Raw genomic sequence first — 26,229 nt, 5'->3', positions numbered from 1 at the left:
AGAAAGATGTGTGTCTCTGTTGGAGAAAAGTCGCCCCTTCCATTTCTTGGCTTGTTAATAATGAAACAGGATGTTATAGGAAATCTGCTTAATGAGGACACACTTTCTCCACTCAATCCAAAACAAAAAAAAAACTGGCCCTGATCAATCCTATTCACCATAATAGCAGAGGTTGGGACCATGGTCAAGCTGCTCACCACAGAACTGAAACAGCCCTTAGTTTTTAAACAGTCGTTCTCTGTTTGCACAATATTCCAAAAGGTTGCTATTGCGACAGAAAACATATTATTTAAAAAAAAAAAAAAAAAAAAAGAATTTTCCTATTTTTTAAAATTGATGTAAACCTGATGTAAAACTGATGTAAACCTAAACATGCTGTACAACTAGATGTCTTTTTTTCTTTCCCTTGGAAAATTAAGAATTTACTGTCTTTACACTTTAATATAACTTTGATATTTCTAGCAAAATTTTGCAAATCAAGGAGTTTAGTTTGCATATATATAACAATACATGTTTAAACTGAACAATTGCATCAAAGGGATCCCTCTCTGACCAAATGTATACGTGCCTATACATATATATATATATATATATATATATAGTGACAATATGAGCACAGATAGAGGAAGGGGTACACACTCAAGTCTGGCCACTAACCTCCTATACAAATGGAGAGATGTATGTGTTCAGGTCCAAGTTGGTTGAACATATATAACACAAAAGGGTACTAAATAGGGTGTGACCGCAGGTTCAACACAGCAAATGTAGATTTAACCCGCTGCACTCTTCCACACACTTCACATATTTCTAACAAACTTTTGCATAAAGTATGAGTTAGGCAAGCAAGTATTTGTCAGAGTGGGGACTTCCTAAAAATCCTATTTTTATGCAAAAGTTTGGTAGATATATCTAAAACTGTATAGCAGTGTGCAGAGGGTCAATTCTGAATTTTCAGTGTTGAATGTGCTTCTAGTAACTCATGAATTATATATATATATATATATATATATAAAGCTACTTGGATCTGAACAAAGACCTTTTCTATTGCATGGTGCTGCTCATTAAGTCTGTAGGTCTCCTGGTTGTAATAAATGTGAACTAGGAATCTTTGTTTTTATGCCAAAGTTTGCTAGAAATATGTAAAACCGTATAGCAGTGTCCAGGGGTTAATTCTAAATATGCATAGATCAGTATGTGGTCACAGCATTTTAGCACCTTGAGTGTTATATGTCTTTGTTCTACTTTTTGAGCTCAGACCTCTCTCTATTTCTAATTTTTCCATTTTATTATGGAACCCGTTTAGCTGCTTACTTAGAAAAAGCTATTGATTGTTTAGAGCAGCCTTGAAGAACATTCTAGGAGTCCTAGACCTTTGTCTCCAGTATTAGTGTTTAATAATGCCTGTGGAAATAAATCAGTGATGTGCTCTCCCTTCAAAGCTCATAGGACCAATCCCAATGCTTTAAAGGTCTAAAGACCTTGTCTGACTTCCCATAAGCCAGCACTGAGATTTTTTTTCATTCCTGTTTTATCAGGCAACTCAAAGCCCATCCAACAGTTACTGGACATGTACAGCCACATCTACAGATCCTCTGAATTAATGTACTTTATTTCTATAATTTTACTGAGAGAGTTCTTTCCGCTCTTCTGGGGGTTCCTCCCCACCACCAGATTTTTTTCTAAGAGGTCTGTGTATTTATTTGAGGGGTACAAATGTACTCCTGTTTTTGATCCTTTTTAAAGGAGGTGACTATTTGGGACCCCTTGTTAAAAGGAGGCTAGACTTCCATATCACACAAACAGGATGTGGTGGAGGGGCCTTGTCCCTCAACTATGGGCAGCACAAATGTGTTGCAGGAATATTTTCACCACATCTTGTCTCCTAAAATAAATGTTAAGGTTTGTGGGAGGGCTTATGGTGGAATTTATAGATCAGATAGTTGCACCCTCAGCTAAAAGGACACGGAAATGTTAGTAGCCCGTACCCATTCCAATTTAAACATTTAGTCACTATGTAAGTACAAACCCTAAACATCTTTTATAAACATAAAAACACAACACATACTTACCAATTTATTCCTCATCAATTCCTCAGAAGTAATCCAAGATCAATCACATTATCCAGCATTATAAATATCATCAATCATGACAAGCAAGCATTTCAGACTACTTTTTACTTTATTCTACTGCCACTAAATGACAGATCAGTGGCCCTATTGTTATATCTTAGGGAATCCCCAGGCTATCTGCAGAATCCATGAACTCTGTTATTGACCGGGTCAGCCAGCCATGGCTTAATAAAGGGAGCTTCCACAAAACCCCCACTTCCCCACATGGCCTTCCATATTTTTTTTGGGTGGAAGGATGTGGGGAAGTTTATTTCTTTAGCTCAATGACTCCCCATAGTTGATGAATCATAGAGCCTGCTATAAAGGAAGGGGGGGGGGGGGAGGAACATGTTTATTACCCCCTTTTTTCTCCTACCCACCTAGGCTCCATGGTTGGAAAAAAAACCTGGTTTAAATTTATATGAAATCCTGTGATTTTTTTAAACAAAAAAATACAGCTCCAAGGCTTTCCCTGGTCATATTTCAGAAGTATTTGTACACTTTAATGTTGTCCTGCCACGTGAAAGGAAGGTAAGAGAAGGCACAATTGGTGCCACCTGTGACCTCCATTAGTTTCCCCAGGTCTGGTGAAACAAGGTAGGCTATCCTTACCATCCAGGTAAGTATGAAGTATGTGAGAGGTGATTCCCTTTCCCATGTGAATTTTTATTGCATTGCATTAGTCTTAGTGATAGGCAAACATGGCCTGCTTTTTTTGTAAATGTTCTCATATTGAATAACATAAAAATTGATGTCTGCAATTTAAATGACTGGGGTATCTCAATCCAAGGCATGATATTGGGGCATAAAGTGCTTTGGTGTGAGAGGGCCCTAAATGATACTACACACAGGGAGATATGAATTGATGGAGAGGGAGGGAGTCCTTTTCTCTGACTCATATAACTATGTGTGTTCTAAACAGTTAGTAAAAGATACAGATGGGTACAGATCTAAACTGATTAGTAAAAATAAAAATACATTATACTCTTTAAAGAGACTATTCTATGTAATGCATACATATTCTTTTAAATGAGATCTTCTGCACGATAACATACCAAAATACACTCCTGCATCAAGTAATAGTAGTAAATCACTATGTGATCACATGAAGTGCTTCATTACTGGTGTGTTGGGGTGTAATTTACTATACATGGCTCTGTGCACCAATACACATAACTTGTGTGTTAGTATTAAAACAAAAGTAAAGCAGAAAAGTTGCAGTCATTAAACACCAGAGTGCTACCTACTGGCTACACATGGTACATATATTCATTTATTTACCTAAAACAAAATACAAAAAATTATTAATTTTCGGTCTTTAATAAAATATACACAGCATGTAAAAACACTAAACATTTATTTCAAACAATATAACATCAACTTTGTGAACGTTCTATATACTGTCCTAGAGACCAAAATCTTTCCTTCCAGGTTTGTCTCTATTACAGGCGCCATTTTATTGAAGCTTTCATACTGCGCCTGACCTGAGTATACCTTGTGACTTCCTTCCCCGCCTGCATTAAAACTGCGGACAACTTTTCCCTACATATGTATAGAAGTCATTCCCCCGCCCTTGGACACATAACTACACGTGCGCGCGCATCTCTTGCTCTCGGGAACGAGCACGTCTCCCTGCCTCCTCCTCCGCAGCCCCAGCGCCGGCCCGCTCATCCAGCCAGGGAGGAAGCAGTGCCCTCAGACCCTCCCACAACACGACGACAAGCGCCCGGGACATGGAGCGGCCCTGATTCACCGCTTAGAACACGGAGATAGACCTGCGAATAGCAGGGAGGCCGCCGGCACACAAACATGAGTAACAATAACAACGCAGTGAACAACAGGCAGACCAAGAGGGCCACCATCAACTGCGGCTCCATCCTGCTGACTGGACAGGAGAATGAGGCTCTCTATGGCTACCTGGGCAAGAAGTGTGTGGTGAGTGGCCTAGCTAGGAGGGAAGGAGAGTGTGTGAATCTTAAGGGGCCCTCAGTCACCCTCCCCATATATCAGTGTATGGGCCCTGTGACAGCTCCTGCCCATTGTACACAAGGTGCACCTTCCTGCTCACATGACAGCCTATGGCAGGGGGCTGACATTTCCTGCACCCCCCATGTACTTCATGTCTAACCTGCCAGGGCATCTGGGTGCCATGGACTTATGTGACCTCTGCCTGCGGGCACCGCCATGGCAGGTTATCTGTATTATTTCCATGTCATGAGGGGGGTTAATATTTTATTATTAAACAGGATTTATGTAGCACCAACATATGAGGCAGCACTGTACAATAAATAGGGGTTACAAATGACAGATGAATACAGACAGTGACACAGGAGGGGAGGACCCTGCCCCGAAGAGCTTACAATCTAGGAGGTGGGGGGAAGGGGAGATATGTAGGGGTGGGAAGTAGTGACGGTTTTTAAACACAAGATGGGTAGGCAAGTTTGAAGAAACGTGTTTTCAGTGCTCTTTTAAATGAGCAGAAAGTAGGAGCAAGCCTAATAGGACGGGAAGACCATTCCAGAGAGTCGTTTGTATTGTATCATTTATTTATTTGTTATTCTGTATTCTGCTCAAATTAGATCTTTTAATATTATAACTCATGCCGACTTGTTACATTAGTCTCCAGCAGTATTGTGTTTAACATCCACAAGTTTCAGTTTGATGACTTTGCCTAGCCTATTGTCATTGGTCTGCTGCAGGCAGGAGGAAGCATTTGCTCAGTCTCTTATCTCCAGCAATTAGATTTCTCCTCCTCCTGTGTCATTGTTTGCAATCCCTATTTAATGTACAGCATTGTGCTGGGGGCTATATAATGATCAATAATACTACTTCAGATAGTAGGAAGCACTTCTTTCTTTTCCCACCAGTGATTATTATTTTTGCTGCAGACAAGAACAAGTATTCGCTTAGTCTCTCCTCAATGAACAGTCGTTTGCAGATAGGAGAATGTATTTCCATAGTAGAGGTAGATGCGATACTAAGGGGGAGTAGTGTGATCGTATTAGGTCATATCATATATATATATATATATATATATATATATATATATATATATATATATATATATATATATATATATATATATATATATATATATATATATATATATATATATCAATGTGTTCCTTGACATCCATTCACTAATTTAAATTTTCCTGATGGTATAGCCACAGTTACTTTCATCCATTTATTTCTATCCTGGAAGAATCTGCTGGTGTGTATAGCACAGTTTTTAAAGTTCATTAGACACCATTATTGTTCCACCAGTCATCACTCCTATGCTCTTCTCTACCAAAACTATGATTATTGTAGGGTGAGGTAGACAAAAATTCTGGCTGCGTGTACAGGATTGCCTAAGAGGTTTCATTAATAGACTGGATGTGTGATGTGAATCACTGACATTTACATAACCAGGTATAATATTGTATTCTGCAAGTGATGATCCTCTGGAAAAAGCAGTACAGTGTAGAATATTGCTAGGAGCTGAGATTCTTGCCCAATATTGCTTTACTGAAATCTGTGACACATCTTTTTATTAATTTAATGTTTGGTATCAGGATAAAGATAGAACTTTCATGTGAAAAGTGTCATCATAATAAAACCCTAATTTTGTGTCTAGGTAACCAAACCTTATATGCTATGTTTACATCCTTGTCTACATAGGACAGCTGAATTTGTAATTCCAGACTTGCCGATCCTCATCCATCATTATAATCCTGTGTACTTTGTTTTCCCTATATAGTGTTTATTTGGGGGGCACAACACACTTTTTGGTGTTGTCCCTGCGAGAATCCTTTCCCAGGGCTGCTCCATAGACCGGTGTTTCATGATCTTTTTAATACAGGAGAATGCTTGAAATATATTTCAGGTCTTTAGGAAACCCTTCTATAATACTATATCCACAGTACATTAGTGTGGTGGTCAGTGGGAAGAATGTCGCCCTTATAGATCGCAAAAATAATCATTGATGCCAGTGGTGAATTGCTTTCAGAACCCTGGTTGGGAAACACTGATACAGAGTGTGTCATGAACTTGCTGCAGTGAATCTGCAAATGGCGCTAATGTCATCATGCTGGCAGCGCTCGTTCTGGGTTAGAGGGACAGGACCTTGTGTGGTCCAAAGACAAGGTTGGGGAAAAATACATGCAGAGATTAGGTCTCTGGACGATCGGTTGGAATTGTGCACTAGTTACATAGTAAGGTTGACAAAAGACATAAGTCCATCAAGGACGGCGTATTTATTATGTTTGAAAAGTGGCACAAAGCTTTGTTTTGCTTACACATTTATTTTTAGTTTGCATCTTTTTTTTTTCTTTTTTTACCTTTGTGTATTCTGTTTGGTGCAGTGAATGATTACGCTTTTATGTTTTTCTTTCCTGGTGACTTTTGATATTTTGCAAAAATGCTGAAATGCTTGTCAATAAATACATTCATTTGTTATAGTTCTTTTACCATTCACATGTTTATTCATCTCAGTGTGGTTTTTATAACATTTTGTCAGTTATTGATCTCCACTGTGCAAAAATATTCTCTAACCAACCTCCTATGGACTTGTTTTAAGGGACTACAAAGAGCAGTACTGATATGGGGAATTCTGTAACCTTTAGCAGCTAATCAGCTTTAAGTGTTCTGACAAATTACAAAGCCATTATTTTTTATTTTTCCATTATGCCGATCCAGTCTTGTATATCACAGGCTTAGGAACAGATATGGAAATCAGTTCTGAATTGGTCTTGGCTTTGTTAGCTGTATTCCAGGTCAGGTGCTCATTGAAGAGACAGCCAGAGAGATAGCATTTACTGAAGAGAAAAGGTTGCCGTCTTGTTAAATCTGGTTTGAATGATCAACAAAACAGCATATTTTCTTTTTTTATTATTATTACAATGTATTGTGATATGATGACCGCTAGCTGTTTGCTCACCACTGGTAACATAACCAATAGTTGCAAGCCTATTCTTTTTAGATGAGCAGTGGACAGCACTTGCATTGACAGGAATCCCGGCATGTGCAGCTCATGAATGTTTGACAGAACAACACAGCAGTCAGGCAGGTAAGAAGTCATATTGCAGGAAGGACATATATGTTCCCTCCAATAATGATCTTCCTGATGGCAACAAGTGGAACTTAAGCTTTACTGCAGACCGCTTAAAGCCACTGACTACATATTTATCAGCAGTGGATGAAATAGTCTATCACTATGTAAACAGCCACCCCTCTGCTTAGTCACAGTTTAAAACCCCAGCAACCCTATTGCAATCTGCACTGAAAAGTTTTACTGGCATTCACGCTACTTGTGTACTAGTGTTTTCTTTTCAGTGCTTTTCCTCATGCAGGGGTTTTGATTTCTTATGTTCCTGTTGTCTCACCTGTCACCTATTACTTTGTCAGAAATTACCAAGTCAACAACTCTACCTAGTAACTAGCACTATCTTTACTGTACTAGAATGTGTGTGTTTATTGCTGGCTGCCAAGGCATTATAGGGATTTCCCATTCGTACCTGTTCCTAACTTACACCTGTGCAATAGAAAGTTGAAAATTAGATTTTTCTCTTATGTGATTGGATAATTAAAGTCAGTATTACGTCACTAAACTGAATTACTTTGTAAACTGAAGTTTCACTGATGATAAAATACTGCCTGTGGGTGTCACTGGGCCGGGAGTGGAGAATGCATCGGCATTAATATATAATCACTGTAGTCCTGAAAACTACAGAGCGCGTCTTTATATTGGCATTCCAGGACAGGAAGTGTCAGCCAGAAGTGTACAGGAAGCCCGTTATGGAAGGAGGACTAAGGATTTCTGCATCTACTGTGCTGAAAAGATTATTCAAGAAGTAGAACAGTTTCAGAATGCTCTTCACTTAAAGGTAAGTAAAACGATAAAACCAAAAAGTCTAATTCAGCTGTCTTCCCCCAAAGTCCACAGAAAAACTAACACTTCTAGGAATGTGAATCTGTAATGTCCTGCAGCTTTTACAAGTCCACTACACCATATGACTTGCATTAACATGGAGGTCAGCTGGTAAAACTTTTAAAAACTTAGGATGACAGTAGGGATTTCCCTGCAAACTTTTGGTGTAATTTATCAGGATGAAAGCAGCATTCAGAAGAGCAGGTGAATATTTAGTTTCCTTCATGGGTATGTGCTTGCTTGAGTTACTTGTGACAGGTTCTCTTCACGCCATAATTTTTTACATAAAGAATTGCTTTCTATGAATCTGCATTGTGCTTTTATTACACAGTAAGGTTGGATTCAGACAATGCTTAGTAGGGGTTCTTCTTTATATAGCTATTGTCATGGTTTCTGCTGTGTGAAGTTACACATGCTGTCATTCCCATGAACTTTTCCTTGTCCTCCTATTGGATGCTGTGATCATGCATCAGCATCGTTGGCTCCATTCCAAGCCTTCAAATGCATGTAGTTGTATTACTGTTAGTGCTTTCCTATCCACATTGCAGCAAGCCTGTAATAAAACTTCAGTATAATGTGCCTATGATTAATTCTTATGGTACTGTATTGCGCCACCTCATAACTAGAAGTACATATACATTTATATAACATAATTCCTAAAAAAAAATCAAATATAATTGCTCATCCCCTGTAAAGCATTTTTTTTGGTTTTGGGTTGCTTTAATTGACATTTTTCGGCATATAGAAGCTAATTTACTTGATCTGCAGAATAATGAAACATGAGTAGATATACAAGTAATGATGTTAGTTTGTACCTCATGAGTGAACAGTGATTATAGGCAGTCATATGGCCTGTTTGTGTTAGCAGCAGCTGTGTAAAGGTTCTGTATTTACACAGTAGCACCCCACTGTAATTTTAATAGCTAGGAATTGTTTTTGAGGTGAGGTTGCGGGTTGTTTACCACTTTGTCGTGACAGGGATTGCTTTTTTGTCGTGACAGGGATTGCTTTTTTGTCGTGACGGCAATCTTTGTCTTCGTAGCGGGATTGCCTTTGTCGTTGTGACAGGAATCTTTTACATAGTGTATTTTTGATGAAATAGGGATCAATAAATTGACTGCATGTATCTTCAGTTCTCCCAAGAACATCTTTGTTCCTCAACCCTGCAGGACAGGATATGGCTTTTACTTCAGAACTCCCACACTCCCCCATTATGCCAAATAGCATCAGAAGCCAATAAAGTGGTGCATGATTGGAAAGTGGAATAGGAAGGCCAATCTGGATCCAAACTGAGGCCTCTAAAAACAAGTTAGGGCCAGAATATAGGGATTACAGGCCATACAGGAGATTTAATTTACATCTAAGCAACATTCTATATTCTGTAAAAAATAATGCACAGCTAGACTGAGCACGGAGTAGTTGTTGAAGAAAATTGTGTAGACAACAGATGTTTAAAAAATGTCACAAAGAGATTTTAGGATTATGATAATGACTACAATAACTGTGATAACTTTGATGAAACTTTTTATGGCGGTTTTCTATAATTTCTTTAATTAAATTTCCCTAATGCAATAAGAAAACCTAAACAGTTTCCTTCATGAAAGGAATTCACACAGTTCACCTGTCTGCCCCTCCTCAAACAGCTGATAACTCCAGTTTATTGCTGATTAGATCTGGGAAATCTTGGTTCCTGTTTCACCTTTGTAGCAAGGAGACTGAACCAGCTACACTACCTGCATTTTCCATAAAGTTTGTCAACTGTGCAGGTTTCCACATTTTCATTCATAGAATTCAGCAACACTATGTAGGTTGATTTTTTTTTTTTTATGTATATAGCGAAGCATACCACTATTCTCAGAACAGGAAGGAAATAGCGATTACTTGGGGAAGCCAAGATTCTTTTCTATTAAAGTATGCAGAATGTCTTTTCATGTTGTCCCCATCTATCACAAAATAAAAAACATCAGGTTTATTATTTAAATATTGATAGCGGACATGTATCATATATTTTCAGGACCCAACTGTGCGTACAGGACTGTTTTGGTTTAGCATACATAACTGCAATTATTGTAAAACCTGATACTTGTATTTAAAGTTAGATGGCCATCAATGCATTGTATTGATACTCCGTTTGTAGAACAGAAAAGTATAGCCAGACGGGTTATGGTGAATGAGTATTGGAAAAACAAAAACACCTTTACTAAAGCACTGTAAGGTAAAGATCCTTACCATAACCTGTCTGGTTATGTTTCTGTTGCTCTCTATTGGCAGTCATTTTCTGTACTGGGTAGTTCAAAATTATGTTTATTTGGGAAGCCTCAGATCTGAATTCCAAGGACAATGCAAGATAGTTTGCAATGGGGCTTCCAGTCCTTTATAATATATATAAATATTTCTTCTTACTATTTTATGGTTTTATCATCCGAGAGGTAAGGGAAAATCTGCAGGAGGCAGTCCTGACTGGTTGTAGTCTTCCCTTACTAAAAAAATGTAGCCCTGATTTAGTAAAACCCTTGCTTTACCCAATATGTCCACCTTCCTGGGACTGGATGTATGGGTAATATGTGACTTAAAGTAGCCTAAGCTAAGACATGCAATTTTTAAAATAAAAATATGCTGGAATAAAAAAAACTATAATAAGCTCATGTTTAGTGGTGATAATAAGTCTAAACTGCCCCTCATGTGCATGGTGTATACGTGTAAATGTCTTTGTAGCAAACAAAGTATTTGCACTGACGTAGTTATTATTATTAATAAACAGGATTTATATAGCGCCAACATATTACGCAGCGCTGTACATTAAATAGGGATTGCAAATGACAGACTAATACATGTAGTAAAGATTTTATTTTTATTTACTACAGTGTGGAATTTGGTTTTAGGTTATAATGCTAAACGGAGTTGCAGAGTTTTGTCAGATCTTCTATAAATACAATAAATTGTGTGTATCTTAGAATATATTCAGTTATCTATAGTAAAAGGCATTGCACACAGTCAAACAATATGGAATCTATTTAGGAAATTCCTTTAATTATGTTTTAATGTCCTTGCTCTTTCATGTCTTTCCCAATTTTGAAGTCATTTCAGTGCATTTCTCTGGGAATATTTTATCTACAGTAAAATATATGAAGAAAAAGAGGACCTATAAAAAGTTGTTCTATTTACTTTATCAAATCTTGATGATAATCCAAGCAAACTATCAGTACCTGCTGGAATCCATGGTTTATTGTTTTTTACACTTTGATGTAGCAGTAGGGAAACAGGCAATAAAAGTCACAAGTATTGCCTGTCTTCTCCCAACATCTGATCTTTTTCTATTATTACTGGCTTTAAGTATTCTACGTCCTTATTTCTTGACGTTTTCAAACACGGGTGAACCCCTTGAAAATACCTTTCAGGTCTTCTGGGAACCCAGGCTATAATTGCTAAATCCACATCCACCATTATTATGGTGGTCAGCAGGAAGAATGCCTCTTGCGTTGCTGGCTAGTGGGAAGAATGTCACCCTTACAGATAACCCAAAAGTTAATTATTATTAATAAACAGGATTTATATAGCACCAACATATTACTCAGTGCTGTACATTACACTGACCTGGGAGGTACAAATTGCTCTAGGATTCCTAGGGCTCCACAGAACCCTGGTTGAGAAGCAGATACCCAGACATGACCCTCCCACCAGTTTATTTCGGTGATTACAGTATGTAGTGCAATGTACATTTGCCTAAGAAAAAAAAAGTATGGTATCCTTCACTTTGCTTATATAACTAATTGTACTGAATTATAATCCTGGCTGCCATTTGAATTTTACCTTTTTGGGTTTTGATTGCTTTATTGAGGAAACGTACAGAACCTCTTCATTATAAAACCCTACTGGATATTTTAAGATCCTCATCTCAACCAGTGTTTAAAAATGACCCTCCTCCATACTTCATGATTAGTACACACTTTTCCTGAATTGCAGTTGAACAATAATATAGATTATGTTGAAAAGCCTGTTTCTTATTTAAATGTTTGAACTTCAGCTCCATTAAAGTTCTCCTGGGTAAGATATTAAAAACCAGTTTTGCTGCATACCGGCATACGGCCGAGGGGATTTATTTGCTTGAGCTGATGCAACTTCCTTTGTGGACAAGAAGTTGCTGTAATTTTGCAGTTGATATTTTTTCCTTTATGTATTTATCAAATATTTGCATCTAGTCAACATACATAAAGTCACATTTGTACAATACCATAACTTCTTGCTTTGTATTTACAAACTACAATGAACTGTAATTCTGACAAAGCACCTGTTATTTCTAGAAATGCAGATACTGGGCCTTTCTTTAAGATTTCATACTACATAAAATTAGAAAGTCCATTTTTTTAATCCTCTTGCAAACTTAGATTCTTTGCCAAGGAATGTGTCAGGATACTGGAATCACATCTGGATTCCTTTTATTGCTATTGTGACACCATGGCACTTCTGTTGAAGGGTTTTTTGCTTTTTACTTCTCCCACAAATTCCTTATTGCAGATTTTTTTAGAAGTAGTTGTAATTATGTAAACTATTGATATGCTCTACTATCAAATGTCCACAAACATTGTTCATTGTGTAAATACTTGTTTCAAGAGCCATATAAATCAAGACATTAGCTGTGAATCTTCCAATCTGGTCCGAATTACCTGGATAGCAGTCCGTTTTCTTTAGTGTGATACATGGTAGCCATTAAATTTTGTAGCTTGGACACTTATAAAACCAAGCTGACTCCTAGTTTCCCAAGCGCTGGGTTGTTTGCATTGAGCTTCACCCTTTTCCAAACTCCAAACCAGATGTACTTATGAGTGGAGTACTTTTAGGAAAAAAACTGGTGAAAGAGACAAACTAGGTCCTTGGCTTTGCTTGCAGAATTCCTGGTTTGTTTACTTGTTCGGGGCCATCAAAGTCATAGACAGCCAGCCCTTTCACAAAGTGATTTGCAGTTACAACTCAGAATATTGGTACAGCTACTAATATATTACCCCTTTGGTTGTTTTTCTCCTTGTAAAGTAAGGCCCCGTGTGTTTGTTTATTCTAGGGTTCAATTAGTGGGCAGGATGACCCAGGGTTCTCCCCAGACCCTTTTAGCTGGGCGCACCACCCGGCTGTTTTTGGGTGATTACTAAAGAGTTTGTTCACAATACAGGGGTTGCCACCCACCTACAATTTCTTCCCACCCGGCTTAAAAAAATTACTGAGTTGAGCACTGTGACCTTATCCCTTACTTCCTCCCAACTGAATGAATCTGTTCTTCATATAAAGCCCCTTTGTGATGTCCTCTTCCCATGCACAACTGACATTTGTTATATTCTTTGGGTATTTGGTGTGCTCATTGTTGCCTTTTTTCGAGGAATTGCTACCTTGTTAGGAAGTCCCTAGATGTTTTCTAAATTTACCTACACATTTGGTTTGTTCTTAGTATTTATGTAAAAAAAAACAAAAAAAACAAATTGACCATTGTAGTGGATGCATAAAAAGTTGCTTAATTTAAAACTGAATCAAACTCCGCTGCCGATCCAACCTACTCTTGGGCAGCCTGCATTAGCCGGATTGGGGTGACCCAGCACATGTGCACTGAAGTTACTTCTTGCACAGAATTGTTCAGGGCCTGCACATTGTACTGCACATGTGTGATGCCAGTCCTGGCAGGCAGAATCTTATGCTAATAAAAAGCATGTCAATCAGGATTTTTAAAGCAAGGTTTATTTTTATTGATGTCGGTGGTAGGTAATGTTTTTTAGATCTTTGCAATTAAACAAAATGTTTGTCTATCTTTTAAAATCCAAAATAAAAATTGAGCTTTTTGGTTTCCAGGTTTCTTTCTTTATCCCCTATATAGTGTGATGCTGGTATGATCATTTACCAATCTGTGGACCATTGGTACTATGTCGCCAAGTACCGCTAGTCAGCCCAGCCACCCACTGTTTACTCCTTACTGTTGAAGCCTGCATTTGTATATATAATTTGTTTTGGGAGCATAATGAAATGTGAAAATAGCTGCATACTTGCTTCTAGAGGAGACAAACCGTTTTCTGCAGCAAAACACAAAAGAATCCTCTCCGTGTAATCATATTGATCACTGTTCTTCAGTCAAAGCAAGGAAGGAATGTACTTTCATGAAGTCAGCATTTAGAACAGGAAAAATTTATTTTTCTTCCTTAGGGAGAGGAGGATGGAATTTAGATGCCTCTGCAGTATTTATAGTGTGAGCACACCACAAACTTATTTACTGACTTGGCATAAAGACTTTGCATGCAAGTTGTAGAATACTACATTTCCTATTCTTAATACATAATTTAGTTTAAATATGTTGCATATCTTATGTGACAGAGCTTAGAGCCTTCTGCTTGAAACAATCGCAAGATCCTAAAGTGAAAACTGAGTCACTTCAAATGACTCGTAACTGTAATTGCAAGTTCCATGTTTTCTGGTAAAGAATCACTTCCGCTTTCAGCTGTTTGCTAATGGTTGTACCAAGTATTGATTTGGGGAAATGGAATACTTAGACTGTCAGATCTCTGCCAGTCAGGTTATAAGCCCAGTCAGTGAAACTGTGTAAAGCTTTTTATAGCTGTTTGTCCGTCACCTCCTTTTCAAATATTTGCCCGAAGATGAGCTAACTAAAATGCTTGTATTGAATATTACAGTAAATGCTTATAAACTTGTTTAATTACTTGGAATTGTTCTCAATTTTACTTTGGTATTTACTTGTAAACATGTGGTATGTACTGTGTAAAGACAATAATGAATGAACCATTTATTTAATGTGCTCTTCTACAAAATCAAAACCAAGCCCATGGTATTTTGTATGTGGGTTTTGTATAATATTCAGTTGTTGAAGTGGGAAGAGCCTGGAGAATATGGAAAGTCCTCCTACACTTGACTGCTTTCCAGTTCTATGGCTTGAGCTTGTCTGCCTATTAACCCTAACCTGTTTTATGTGGACTTATTTAGCTACCTGGTTTCCTCTGCAAGTACCCCAAGGTCCAGTGTGGTGCACATACAATACCTAAGTATTGTGGATTATTATTTTTTTTTAATATTTTAAATGGATACTCTGTTTACAAAATGGGTACAATGTTGGACAGTCAGGAAGCAGTGGAAGAGTGGAATTAACAACTAAAAAAACAAAAAGGTGCTCCATTTTGTTCTAAATCTGAAGACAATACCGTGTTTCCCCGATTTTAAGTCATCCCCATTAAATAAGCCACCCCTGATTTTTGAAAAAATAATTAAAATAAGACACTCACCCGTGAATAAGACATCCCCCGATATCCGATCCTGTGTGTGTCTCCTTGATGCTGGCTGCAGCGCGTGTCTCCTCCTGGCTGCAGTGCAGAGCTAAACTGAAAGTAAAATGCCGGCACACGCGCCTCGCGATTCTGAACCAGGAAGCACGCTGCTGATCCCTGCCCTAATGGAGTTACCTGCCCTAACGGAGATCCCTACACTTAATTACCGGTAAGTGAACAGAAGGGGACAATCAATGGCATAGAGTCATCAGAAGGGGACAATCAATGGCATAGAGTGATCAGAAGTAGACAATCAATGGCATAGAGTGATCAGAAGGGGACAGTCATTGCATAGAGTGATCAGAAGGGGACAATCATTGCATAGAGTGATCAGAAGGGGACAGTCAATGGCATAGAGTGATCAGAAGGGGAATATGAACGGCACGTGAGTGATCAGAAGGGGACAATCAATGGAACATGAGTGATCATGAGTGACTTTCAACAATAAATATGTGCTGTAGTCTTCTTCATGGAAAAATAAGACATCCCCTGAAAATAAGACCTAGGGCATATTTTGGCATTTCAAAAAAATATAAGACAGTGCCTTATAATCGGGGAAACAGGGTACTACTAAAGGTGATATTTTATCTTTTTCATTATATACACTGTAGGTGCACTAAAAGAGACTACCTACAACACTATGGGGTCATATCACTCTTAACTGCACATGAAAGTCTGTGTTATAGATTTTAAACAAATAATTTTGCTTTCCAACATCAATTCTTGAATGACATAACACCAACCTAATCATCAACCACTATCTGAACAAATACATAGATGCGGTACTAATAACATTCTGTCGTTCTGACGAAGCCTATTGGTGAAACGCATTAGGGACTGTAAAAGTTATTGTGTATCATTACAAATTATGTGATTACTGAATTTTCATTATTTGCATTTTGCAAGTATTTATTGTTTTGTGATATGTTTTTTATAATATTGTATATTAAATTGTAACAAATTGCTTTTTAACATAAATTGTGTTGTTAGTGTTTATATTTGGCACCATTAAAACCCATGCAAATTTTCTCTGTTGGGAAAAGAAAACCCTTAGACTTTTTCTTTTAATAAAATTAAGTTAATTCTTGTTTTTGAAATGGAACTCCAAATTCTGCCAACAAAGCAATATTGGTTTGCATGACCATGCTCTATATCAATGCAAATATGTTGTAGACTTTGTTGGTGTTTGCTCAGCAAATGTCATATCTCCTTAAACACACATTCTCTTTCTGCTCCTTGGATTTTTGTAAATATATCAGTTTTTTTCCCTTTACAATATCTAGTCATTGGTGCTTGGTCATGAATAGTAATGTTGGTATGCCTTACTAAACTTCTTGCAGATTCAGAGCAGTGTGTTTATTGCCAGGCCCTTGGAAAGGGATGGGCTTAGACAAACTTTTTTAAGTTGCACTGAAAAGTTTGCTTTTTTTTCCCCTGCAAGTAAAAATACATTTAGTGACTCCATCAATATCTTGGTTTTAATTGTTCAGATTTTTGTTTTGTTTTTTCTTCAGTTCCGCTTTATTTCTGAGATGTCATACTTTGACTGTGGCTAATTAGAGCTTTTTGAATTGCAAAGAATTTTTCAGTTCCCTGTTTCTGCCTGTGGAAATATTGACTCTGTATATGATTTGAGTATATATTGTGAATAGTCTTGCTGGTATTCCTCTTCAGCACTATACACTGCAGTATTTAGGGACTAAGGTATTTGCATTGCTGATTTGTCATTATTTACTAATTATTATTATTTACTATATTTTTTAATTTTGTGTTTCTTTTTCTTTTTTGTATAGACTATTAACTCAGCCGTTGTCCAACTTTTTGCCTCGGATCGTAATTCCTCTTGGGTAAAGAGATGTTGTGGAGTAGTATGCCTGGTAAAGGACAATCCCCAGAGATCCTATTTCGTTAGAATATATGACATAAAGGTAAGATTCTTCTTCAAATTCTATAACCAGTGAATTGTTTTCTGGAATGGATTTTGATTTTCCTGTGCCAAATATTAGCCAAAATAAAGCTGAGCCTTGCTATCCATCCTGCATAGTTGTTGATAAAAAAAAAGTAACAAAATAATTGTATGACATCCTATACTGAATTTGCTCATTACAGATTTTACTGCACATCATGAGTTGACAATGTAAACTAGATGCAGCCCCAAATCATATGGGACCTCCCTCTTTTACTGGGTGGTGAGCACATTTTTTAGGAAGATACGTAAAGGACCCTGTTGTCCACCCCAGTCTGTCGTGATCTACCCGTATTGCACCCTAGGGAGATCACTGGTTCTAAAATATGTATGACAAAAAACATTTTATTTTTTAATTCAAGAATTCCATTAGCAGTTCAATGAAAAGGAAAATGAGCAACTAGGAAAAGCAAAATAAGAGCAGAATAATCTTCAGCTTTAAGTATTCGGCTGAATTCTTCAGCTTAGTCAGAGGATTGTCTGCCCACTGCATAGCCTTTGAAAATATGTTGGCAGTACAAAGGCATAGAGCCTATTTCCATGGGCAAGCTGTTCTGTATTTTTTAGAAAGACAAGTGAGAGAGCAGCAGTCTCACTAAAGTTTAGTAAACTTATAATAAACAATCACATTGCAGATTTCTGCAGCCAGAGCTGTGAAAGGTCTTTTGGGACCTCCCATTCTTACAAAAAAATGTACTGCAGCACCTATTTATTTTTTTTTTTTTTACAAAATGTAATCTTAATCCTTATTACAAAGCCCCACAAATACTTCTGGGGTCTGCCAGTGATGTCCACCTAATGCTTTCCCTTGCAAAGGTGTGGCAAAAGGGCTGCATAGGATTGACGGGACAGCCTGCTGAAACCCTCCAATTGTGTGCTACTGAGACACAAATTAAAGAAGATTTTGGCCACGTAGGTTATAAAAAAAATTGTATGTGAATTTTAGAATAATTTTTTGCAAAACCAATATATCTGGAAATGTGTGCCTAATGTCTGTTTTACATTAAGCTACAACCAGACATGGTGGAAGACAGAAAACTAATGGTCATATAGAGACAAGTGCAGTCTGAATAATGTTACTATTGCAGCGAGCTTTGTGAAATATGTGGTGAGGCATAAACTGTTTATTATAACACCTGTGAAATAGGGCAGTGATTATCTGAGATGAGTAGATTAGTGTGAGGGACATGCTTAGCTGATGTTTATAGTAAGCTGACTGTCATACATAAACCCATATGATATTCATGTGTCAGCTCCTCATTACACATGCCTTTCCTTTTAATAGGTTTGTTCAAGTAGATCCACTTATCATTAAAGTAATTGTTCCTTCCACATCTGACCTCATAAAGATGCTTGAATTTGTTTTGTTTTTTAATAAAATTGAATCCATGTTTGTGTCTTTTCAGGATGGTCGGCAACTGTATGAACAGGAGCTGTACTATAATTTTGTATATAATAGCCCTAGATCCTACTTCCACACATTTGCTGGCGATGTAAGTATGTAAGCGCTGCAGTAGTGAGTATTCAGTTAAACAGTGAAGTAGTTTGCTTGACTGCACTTGTGTGAATGATGTTTGATATATACTGTGGTGCTGAAAATTTTTTAACCCCTTGAATATTTCAGTTTTTTTTTTTTGTTTTTTTTTTAATGTTATATAAAACATTTGATTTTCAAACAAAAGTACTAAAAGTGGACGAGGAAAACCTAGTTAATGTGTTGTGTGTTTTATTAAAAAAAAAAGATCCAATAACATCTGCTTGTGGAAAAATAAGTGAATTACGCTCTCAGTATTTGGTGTGACCCTTTTGTCTATGACTTGGCCATTACATTGACTTTATACTTTAACCATTCTTTGGGTAGAATGACTTTGTGTTTTAGTGTGTTTATAATTGTTGTATTGTCACATGACCTGCGGTCTTTTGAGGTTCAGTTCGCGGACAGCTGTCTTGACATTTTCCTGTAGAATTCCCTGGTGTAGTTCTGATCAGTTATCAGGATACATTGTTCTATCAATAATGGCAAGCCATCCAGGCCCAGATGCAGCAAAACAGTCCCAAAGCAGAACGCTCCCACCAACACGTTTCACAGATGGGATAAGGTTCTTATGCTGGAATTCAGTGTATTCCTTCTCCAAATAATACTATCCTTATTTCGGACAAAAAGTTTTATTTCATCCACAAAACGCTCCTCCCGTATTCTGGTTCTAGTCACATGATCTTTAGCAAACTGTAGTTGATCAGCAATATTTTGGGGGGAAGAGCAGTGGCTTTCTCTTTGCTACAGTGCCATACAAACCATCGCTGTTCAGTCTTCTGCTGATGGTGGACTTGGGGACATTAACATTCACCAATTTGAGACAGATCTTCAGTTGCTTAGAAGTTCCCCTGGGTTCCCTTGTAAACTCTGGCTATTACACGGCTTGCAGTTGGAGTTATCTTTAATGGTTGTCAACCACTGGATAGGGTAACAATGGTTTTGAATGTCCTCCATTTGTACACAATCTGACTGTTGATTGGTGGAGACCAAACTCTTTAGAGATTGGTTTTGTAACCTTTTTCAGCTTTATGTTTATCAACAACTTTGATATCCCAAGTCACCTCCCTTGTTGGATCCCGGTTCTTTAACCCCCCTGGTGGTATTCCCGAGGGTGGCTTGGGGTGAAATTTCATTACAAAAAGTGGTAACCCCGAGCCACACTCGGGGTTGAATTGAGAGCTTTCCTGGTTCCCACGAGCCCCAGCATCCTCCAGTGATGCCGGCCTGGCATCTGTATCCACTTGGTTATGCCTTGACGGTTTCGTGTCCTGTTGGGCATGCAACGTGTATGCGGGTGGCGTGAGTGCGTCGGGGGGCGGGACTGCCAGGAAATTAAAATTACAAGTATTTTTAAATGTCAAATGTACTAGATTGACATTATTAAATACAAAATAATCATACCCCCAGGGAGGTAAATAAAACCTCTCACAAACCTGATTGTCATTGTCATCTTCAAATTATTTAATCCTAGGGATTCACTTACTTTTGCCCCACTTAGATGTTATTTTTTTTTTTTTTTTCAATAAATACGTGGCCAAATATAAAAGATTTTCTTTCATCTACTTTTGTGGCTTGTTTGAAATGATGTTGATTTTTTTTTTTTTGTCACATGTAGGTAAAAATATAGAAAATCTTAAAGGATTTACAAACTTTCAAGCACCAAGGAAGGAAGTGCTTTTTTTCAGGCTGCTAGAAAAAGATAAATGACTAGGCAAAGTAATAATGCCCTAGATATGTTTTAGGAGTTCAGACTTCTTTGAGAAGCAGTTGCAGTCTGATTGTTGTACAGAGGAGCCATGTTATCCCAGAACTGCACTGAACCAAGGACTGGGTGTCTAGGAACGTACCTCATAAATTTGTTATAATGTATCTTCCAGGACTCCTATTGGGCGGGCACTTCTCACCTTAAAAGTGACATCACAAAAAACAAGTCAGCAAATTATTTAAGATATGTAACTTTTTTGGAGGGAAGGGGGGGAGATTTGGAGGGGTATACCTACTTTCCTGAAAGGCAGCTGATATGAGACTTGTTAAAAACATTGAACCCTGGAGTGGATAGGTAGGAGTTTGTTGAATGTAGAAACGGATAAACAAGAACATTCATGTTGATGTCCTGATGTTTCCAGAGGGGTTAATTAGTTCTTTGATGCTACTGAAAACTTTTGAGCAGAAGGTTAAAGTTTATTCCTTTTTTAAATATATCTGGGCAACAAAAAAAAAAATCCTGCAGCTTTGACTTTGGTAGAGTTAACTGAAACACCAATTAGCGTGTTGACTGTATGAAATTCCCCTGCTTCCAAGGGGCTTGACTGTTGGGCCACAAATATATCTTGTGAATGCTATAGGCTGTGAGGCATGCACTTTACCAAATTGGACAAAACACTAAGCCAATGTTCATTACGTAAATTGAACGAGACTTTCTCTGAGAATTTATCAAACTTATTAAAGTCTATTTTACCATACTTGGGCAGTAAGCCTTGGTTCGTTGTGTTGCCCATAATACTATAAAAAATGTTCTGCTTCATGTTCTAGATTTGATAAAGATGGCATAGATGGTCCAGGCCTTTGTCACAAGACCAAAAAGATACTTTGTGGTTGCTTGTAGGTCTATCTTTGCCTTACTTCATCAGAAACGCTCTATGATTGGTCCTCAATGTTCTGACATCTGCTGCTGCACTTGATTTTTGAAAATACAAGATTTAAAGAATGTACATTTGACAGCCCAATATACTTGGGGAAAACGTAAACATTTACTGACCATTTATATCATTTTGTGAAAGTTATTACTGTTACTACAATTTCTGTGTCTTTTGTTTACGGTTTAATGTGAAAGGAGTCCTCCTCCAGTGCTGTCCTGTTAAAAAAGAAAGTTTTGATGATAGTCTTAATAGGGACCATTTTATTTTTTACTAGACTATCATTATTGGAAGCCTGATTACAGCTACCTAAATAGTGATCTAGGTATTTTTTTTTTTTTATTGCAGAATTGTCAAATTGGTCTTAATTTTGCAAGTGAAGAGGAAGCAAGAAGATTCAGAAAAGCAGTAACTGAATTGCTTGCAAGAAGACCTAAGAAACCTGGTAAGTATGAATATTTCAATAAAAAAATTCCTGCTTTGAATGAATAAAATTTGGAAATTATATTTTTTGGGGTGGTCAACTGTATTTTAGTTTGTACAAAAACCAACTACTATCGTTAGGGTGACTGGCCAAATTTCATTCTGTTATTGTGCCTGGTTTTGGTTTAGCTTTTTACACTCTGTTGCAAAATCTGCTTCAAATCAATATATCTGGTCAGACAAGAAGCATTTGCTCTCCTTTATAGCATACTTTCAAGATGGGTTACCCATGAATCACCCTAACCTAAAGTTCAAACTTTGTATGTACCTGCGCATCTAAACGCTATCCTCAGCAAGAAGTTCGAAGTTCCCAGAAAAAAATTAGAATATGTGTAAAAAAAAATGTTACTTAGACAACAGCCAAGACGGGACTAGGAAAAGAGGTCACCTATCATAAGACCCAGACAAAAAGGGGTATATGTAAAACTCCAGCCTCTGGTACCAAGAAATCTGAGTGGAGCTAGGTGTGCCAAATGACTTTACAAATTTCACCTGTAATGATGGCAGATTCTGTGAAAGCAAAAACTCTGTTAACCTGTATAAAAAAAAAAAAACCCCGTAATTCAGGGGGTGGCTATTCAGTTCCCAGGGGAAAGATTCATCATATATTTTATTCTCACAAGTGTGATGCCCAGAAGTTCAAAATTGGGAAACATCTACTAAGTTCAGATATCTCAGGAAGTATTTATATGATTGTTAGACCTTTAGGATGCTTTACCCGCACATACCGATACATCCTGCACATTAGACGTTTGAGTTTTGCAGTAAGCATCAGTTAGAGAATCAGACATTGGCAGTCTAGAGCTCTACTATTTGGTCTCCATTGAACAATTTGCAGCACATTACTCCAATGATCACACTTGTGATTTCCTTAATAAAAATGTATTGTGTTCTATTATTCTATTCTAATGTAGGTTCTTCATAATCATAGTAAAGGTGGATTTTTTTTTTTTATTATTTTGCAGATAAAAAGCGAGATCCTCCAAATGGTAAGCTACACTAAAGTAAATTTGAATAAACCTTTTCTAATATTTTGTTTAAAATGTTTATGTAACTAAGTGGTTTACTTTGGACCATTATGCCAGTGAGTGCAGTGAAAGCCATCAATGAGCCTTATAGATGATTGAAGTGTCTATGAGCAGGATATAACAAAATAAAACCCCAAACATTTGTTTTCTGGTTTAAATGAATGGCAGTGTAAAAACATGTGGAGCATTACTAAAAGCAAAGCTGCCTTGATTGCCTTACTGAGACAACTCTCTTGACAACGTTAAAAAAAAAAAATGCTGGTTTTGTGGCTACAGTTGTGTTAATAGGACCATCATGCTTTCTAACTCACTTGTCAGGTAGGTGTTCTGGCCCTGCTTATCTGCATACCTGTTCCAGGTGAATCATTTAAGCATTCTAAATGGAAGATCAGATAACATTCAGTAATGGCTGCTCCCATTGTTGTCCTTTGGTATGTGTCCTTTAACCCATCTGTACTTGTAGAATGTTCTGTTGTTCAAAATCGTTCCTCCTTATTATGCGCAACAATATGAGGTGGGAAAAATTTTATATTGATGGTGCAGTCACACAGAGTCATTATAAAGAAGGTGAATGTAGGATTTCCTTTCACTAGATGGTAAAGTTTTTTAAACTTGAACTGTTGATCTGCAGAGGTTTTTCTTATTTCAGTAATTTATATTTTCAGGGCCAAGTCTGCCTATGGCAACTGTTGATATTAAAAATCCTGAAATTACGAACAGATACAGTGTACAAGTAAATAACATTCCCTATAATAAAGAAAAGAAAAAAGGAAAACCTAAGAAGAAGAAGCTCACTAAAGCAGACATTGGAACCCCCAGCAATTTCCAGTAAGTAAAAACAAATGTTTATGATGTCTGTCATAAGTTTATTTATCAAAATGGATTTGAACATTTACTGAAAAAAAGAAAAAAATCACCTGTCTGGTATTTTAGTGTAGATAAAACAAAGATGAGTTATTTTACCTTAATTTATTTTCTAAGTAACAAGCTCTCCATTCACTTTGTGTATCATAGGCAAGTGTTAGCTGTGTCACACAGAAAAGCCACTTCTGGTTCATCGGAAATCTGAAATATATCCAAATTAAGTTAAGGAATGTATCAGATTACTAGTTACCAGTCCTGCTTACTTCTGTATTACCTTAGGTAGAAATACTGGCAAAACCATACTACAAAAGGATCAATGGTGCATTTTGTGAACACTAAACCATTTATTTTTCACAGTGGCTACATTTTCTTCAGAAATTTGGATTCAATTTTTAGTTTTGGCAACACCATCCATTGATACATCTCTGCCCATACCTGGAATTTTAAAATCCAAGAGAATGGAAAATGTTTCTAAGGAAAAGTTAAAAATAAATCAGAAAATAATATCTTGTAATATCTGGGACCACATCCCAAGTGATTTTGTAGTTGTCGAGGAATTGCTGGCTTTAGCATTTTGTTGCAAGGAACAATTTAAACGTGAACTAAACTCTAAAAATAAATTGTGACCAGGCCTGTTGTTGCAGAAGGGTAGGCAGTGTTCTGCAAAAAAAATACTATTGCCTGCCTGATCTCTACGTTTTAATACACCTAACTGTTCCATCGCAGTTGTGCCCAGCCATTGTCTTCATTCTGCTCTTCCTGGTTCCAATCTTTGGCCATCATGATTTGGCCAAGTCAGGATGAAGTAACTCGTGTGCATGCTGGCAACTTTAAAACCTTTTGATCTGAAAAGTGATTGAAAAAAGGTTTTTGTTTTTTTTTAAACCTTCTTTAGAAAGTGGTATTAGGAGGATCAAGGTGGTGTTGGCTATATTTAGTTAAATTAATAATGGAAAGCAAGGGCCCTTTAATGCTGCAATAGGGGAGAGGGCAGTCCTTTTTGATATTTTGTTCTATATAAATTACCAAGGAAATGATAAGGAAAGTGTGTTAAAAAGATTGGAAAGGGTTGTTTCTAACTATGTTTACTTAAATAGTATCTGGTATCCTGCTTCTCTATCTAATTATCCTATCTATCTATACACAGGTGCATCTCAATAAACTAAACTTTTCATCTTTGAAAAGTTAATTTTTTTTTTATAATATTTTTTTTATTTTATTGTTTTCAAACATTACAGCAAAAATAATATAGCACAGTCTAATCGAAAAGTTATTAAAAAAAATGAAACCCAAATTATATAGATTTATTACACACAGAGTGATATATTTCAAGAATTTATTTCTTTTCATTTTGCTGATTATGGCCTACAGGTAATAAATAATAACAGGTAATAACCCAAAATTCCACAATTAGAATATTGTGTATAAGTTTAATATGGTACACTCATAGTGTCACATAAAACTCAGCTAATTACCCCAAAACTCCTTCACAGGTGTCCTGAGGTTTTAAACATTCACTCGGGTTCAGTAGTTCACACAATCATGGGGAAGACTGCTGTCTTAACAGTTGTTCAGAAGACCGCCATTGACACCCTCCACAAGGAGAGGAAGACACAAAATGTAATTGCTAAAGAAGCTGAATGTTTACAGAGTGCTGCTGTATCCAATATATCCTTTCATAATAATGGAAAGTTGTGTGGAAGGAAAAAATAAAGCAGAAAAAGGTGCTCTGGGAACTGGAATAACCACAGCCCTAGGAGGATTGTGATGCACAGCTCATTCAAGAATTTGGTGAAGATTGAAGTGAACTGTGGCTACAACTGTTGCATTCCTTGTGTCAGGCCACTTCTGAACCAGAGCCAATGTCAGAAGCATCTTTCCTGGGCTAAGGAAAGACCGGACTGGACTGTTGCTCAGTGGGCAGGCACAGAATCTAAATTACTTGAGGTCTAGTGTCAAGTTTTCACAGCTGGTGATGATTTGGGGAGCCATGTGATCTGCTGGTGTTGGTTCACTGTTTTATCAAGTCCAAAGTTTTCCAGCAATACTTGGCACCTGCCCACACTGCCAAAAATACCAATTCCTGCTTTAATGACCATGGTATCACTATTTGATTGGCCAGCAAACCTGCCTGATCTAAATCTTTTAGAGAATCTATGGAGTATTGTCAAGAGGAAGATGAGACACGAGACCTAAAAAAAATACAGAGGAGCTTAAGGGCAAAGCATCCTTTTATAACACTTTTATAACACTTCAGCAGTGCCACAGGGTGATCACATCCATGCCACACTGTATTGAAACAGTAATTCATGCAGTGGAGCCCTGACCAAATACTTAGTGTGTACATGGACATACTTTTTGTAGGCCATAATCAGCAGAATGGAAT

At 37.3% G+C, this 26,229-nt stretch overlaps 1 protein-coding gene across 2 annotated transcripts in view; it reads left to right on the top strand.

Annotated features, from left to right (window-relative positions):
* The first annotated feature begins 3,735 nt into the window (after nucleotides 1–3,735).
* Nucleotides 3,736–26,229, top strand: part of WASL (WASP like actin nucleation promoting factor) — a 30,490-nt gene continuing 7,996 nt past the window's right edge. The window contains exons 1-6 of one of the 2 annotated variants that reach the window (XM_072401582.1): nucleotides 3,736–4,043; nucleotides 17,123–17,257; nucleotides 18,702–18,788; nucleotides 21,817–21,913; nucleotides 22,917–22,940; nucleotides 23,645–23,807. In XM_072401582.1, the coding sequence (XP_072257683.1) occupies nucleotides 3,918–4,043; nucleotides 17,123–17,257; nucleotides 18,702–18,788; nucleotides 21,817–21,913; nucleotides 22,917–22,940; nucleotides 23,645–23,807 (632 nt within the window). In that variant the 5' untranslated portion in view covers nucleotides 3,736–3,917. The remainder of the gene's footprint in view (nucleotides 4,044–17,122; nucleotides 17,258–18,701; nucleotides 18,789–21,816; nucleotides 21,914–22,916; nucleotides 22,941–23,644; nucleotides 23,808–26,229) is intronic. The other variant, XM_072401583.1, reaches the window with a different exon arrangement.

Source organism: Pyxicephalus adspersus, chromosome 2, assembly GCF_032062135.1.
Source record: "Pyxicephalus adspersus chromosome 2, UCB_Pads_2.0, whole genome shotgun sequence".
Taxonomy (NCBI): domain Eukaryota; kingdom Metazoa; phylum Chordata; class Amphibia; order Anura; family Pyxicephalidae; genus Pyxicephalus; species Pyxicephalus adspersus.
Note: the sequence above shows the minus strand (reverse complement) of the source record. Positions and strands in the feature narration are given on the sequence as shown.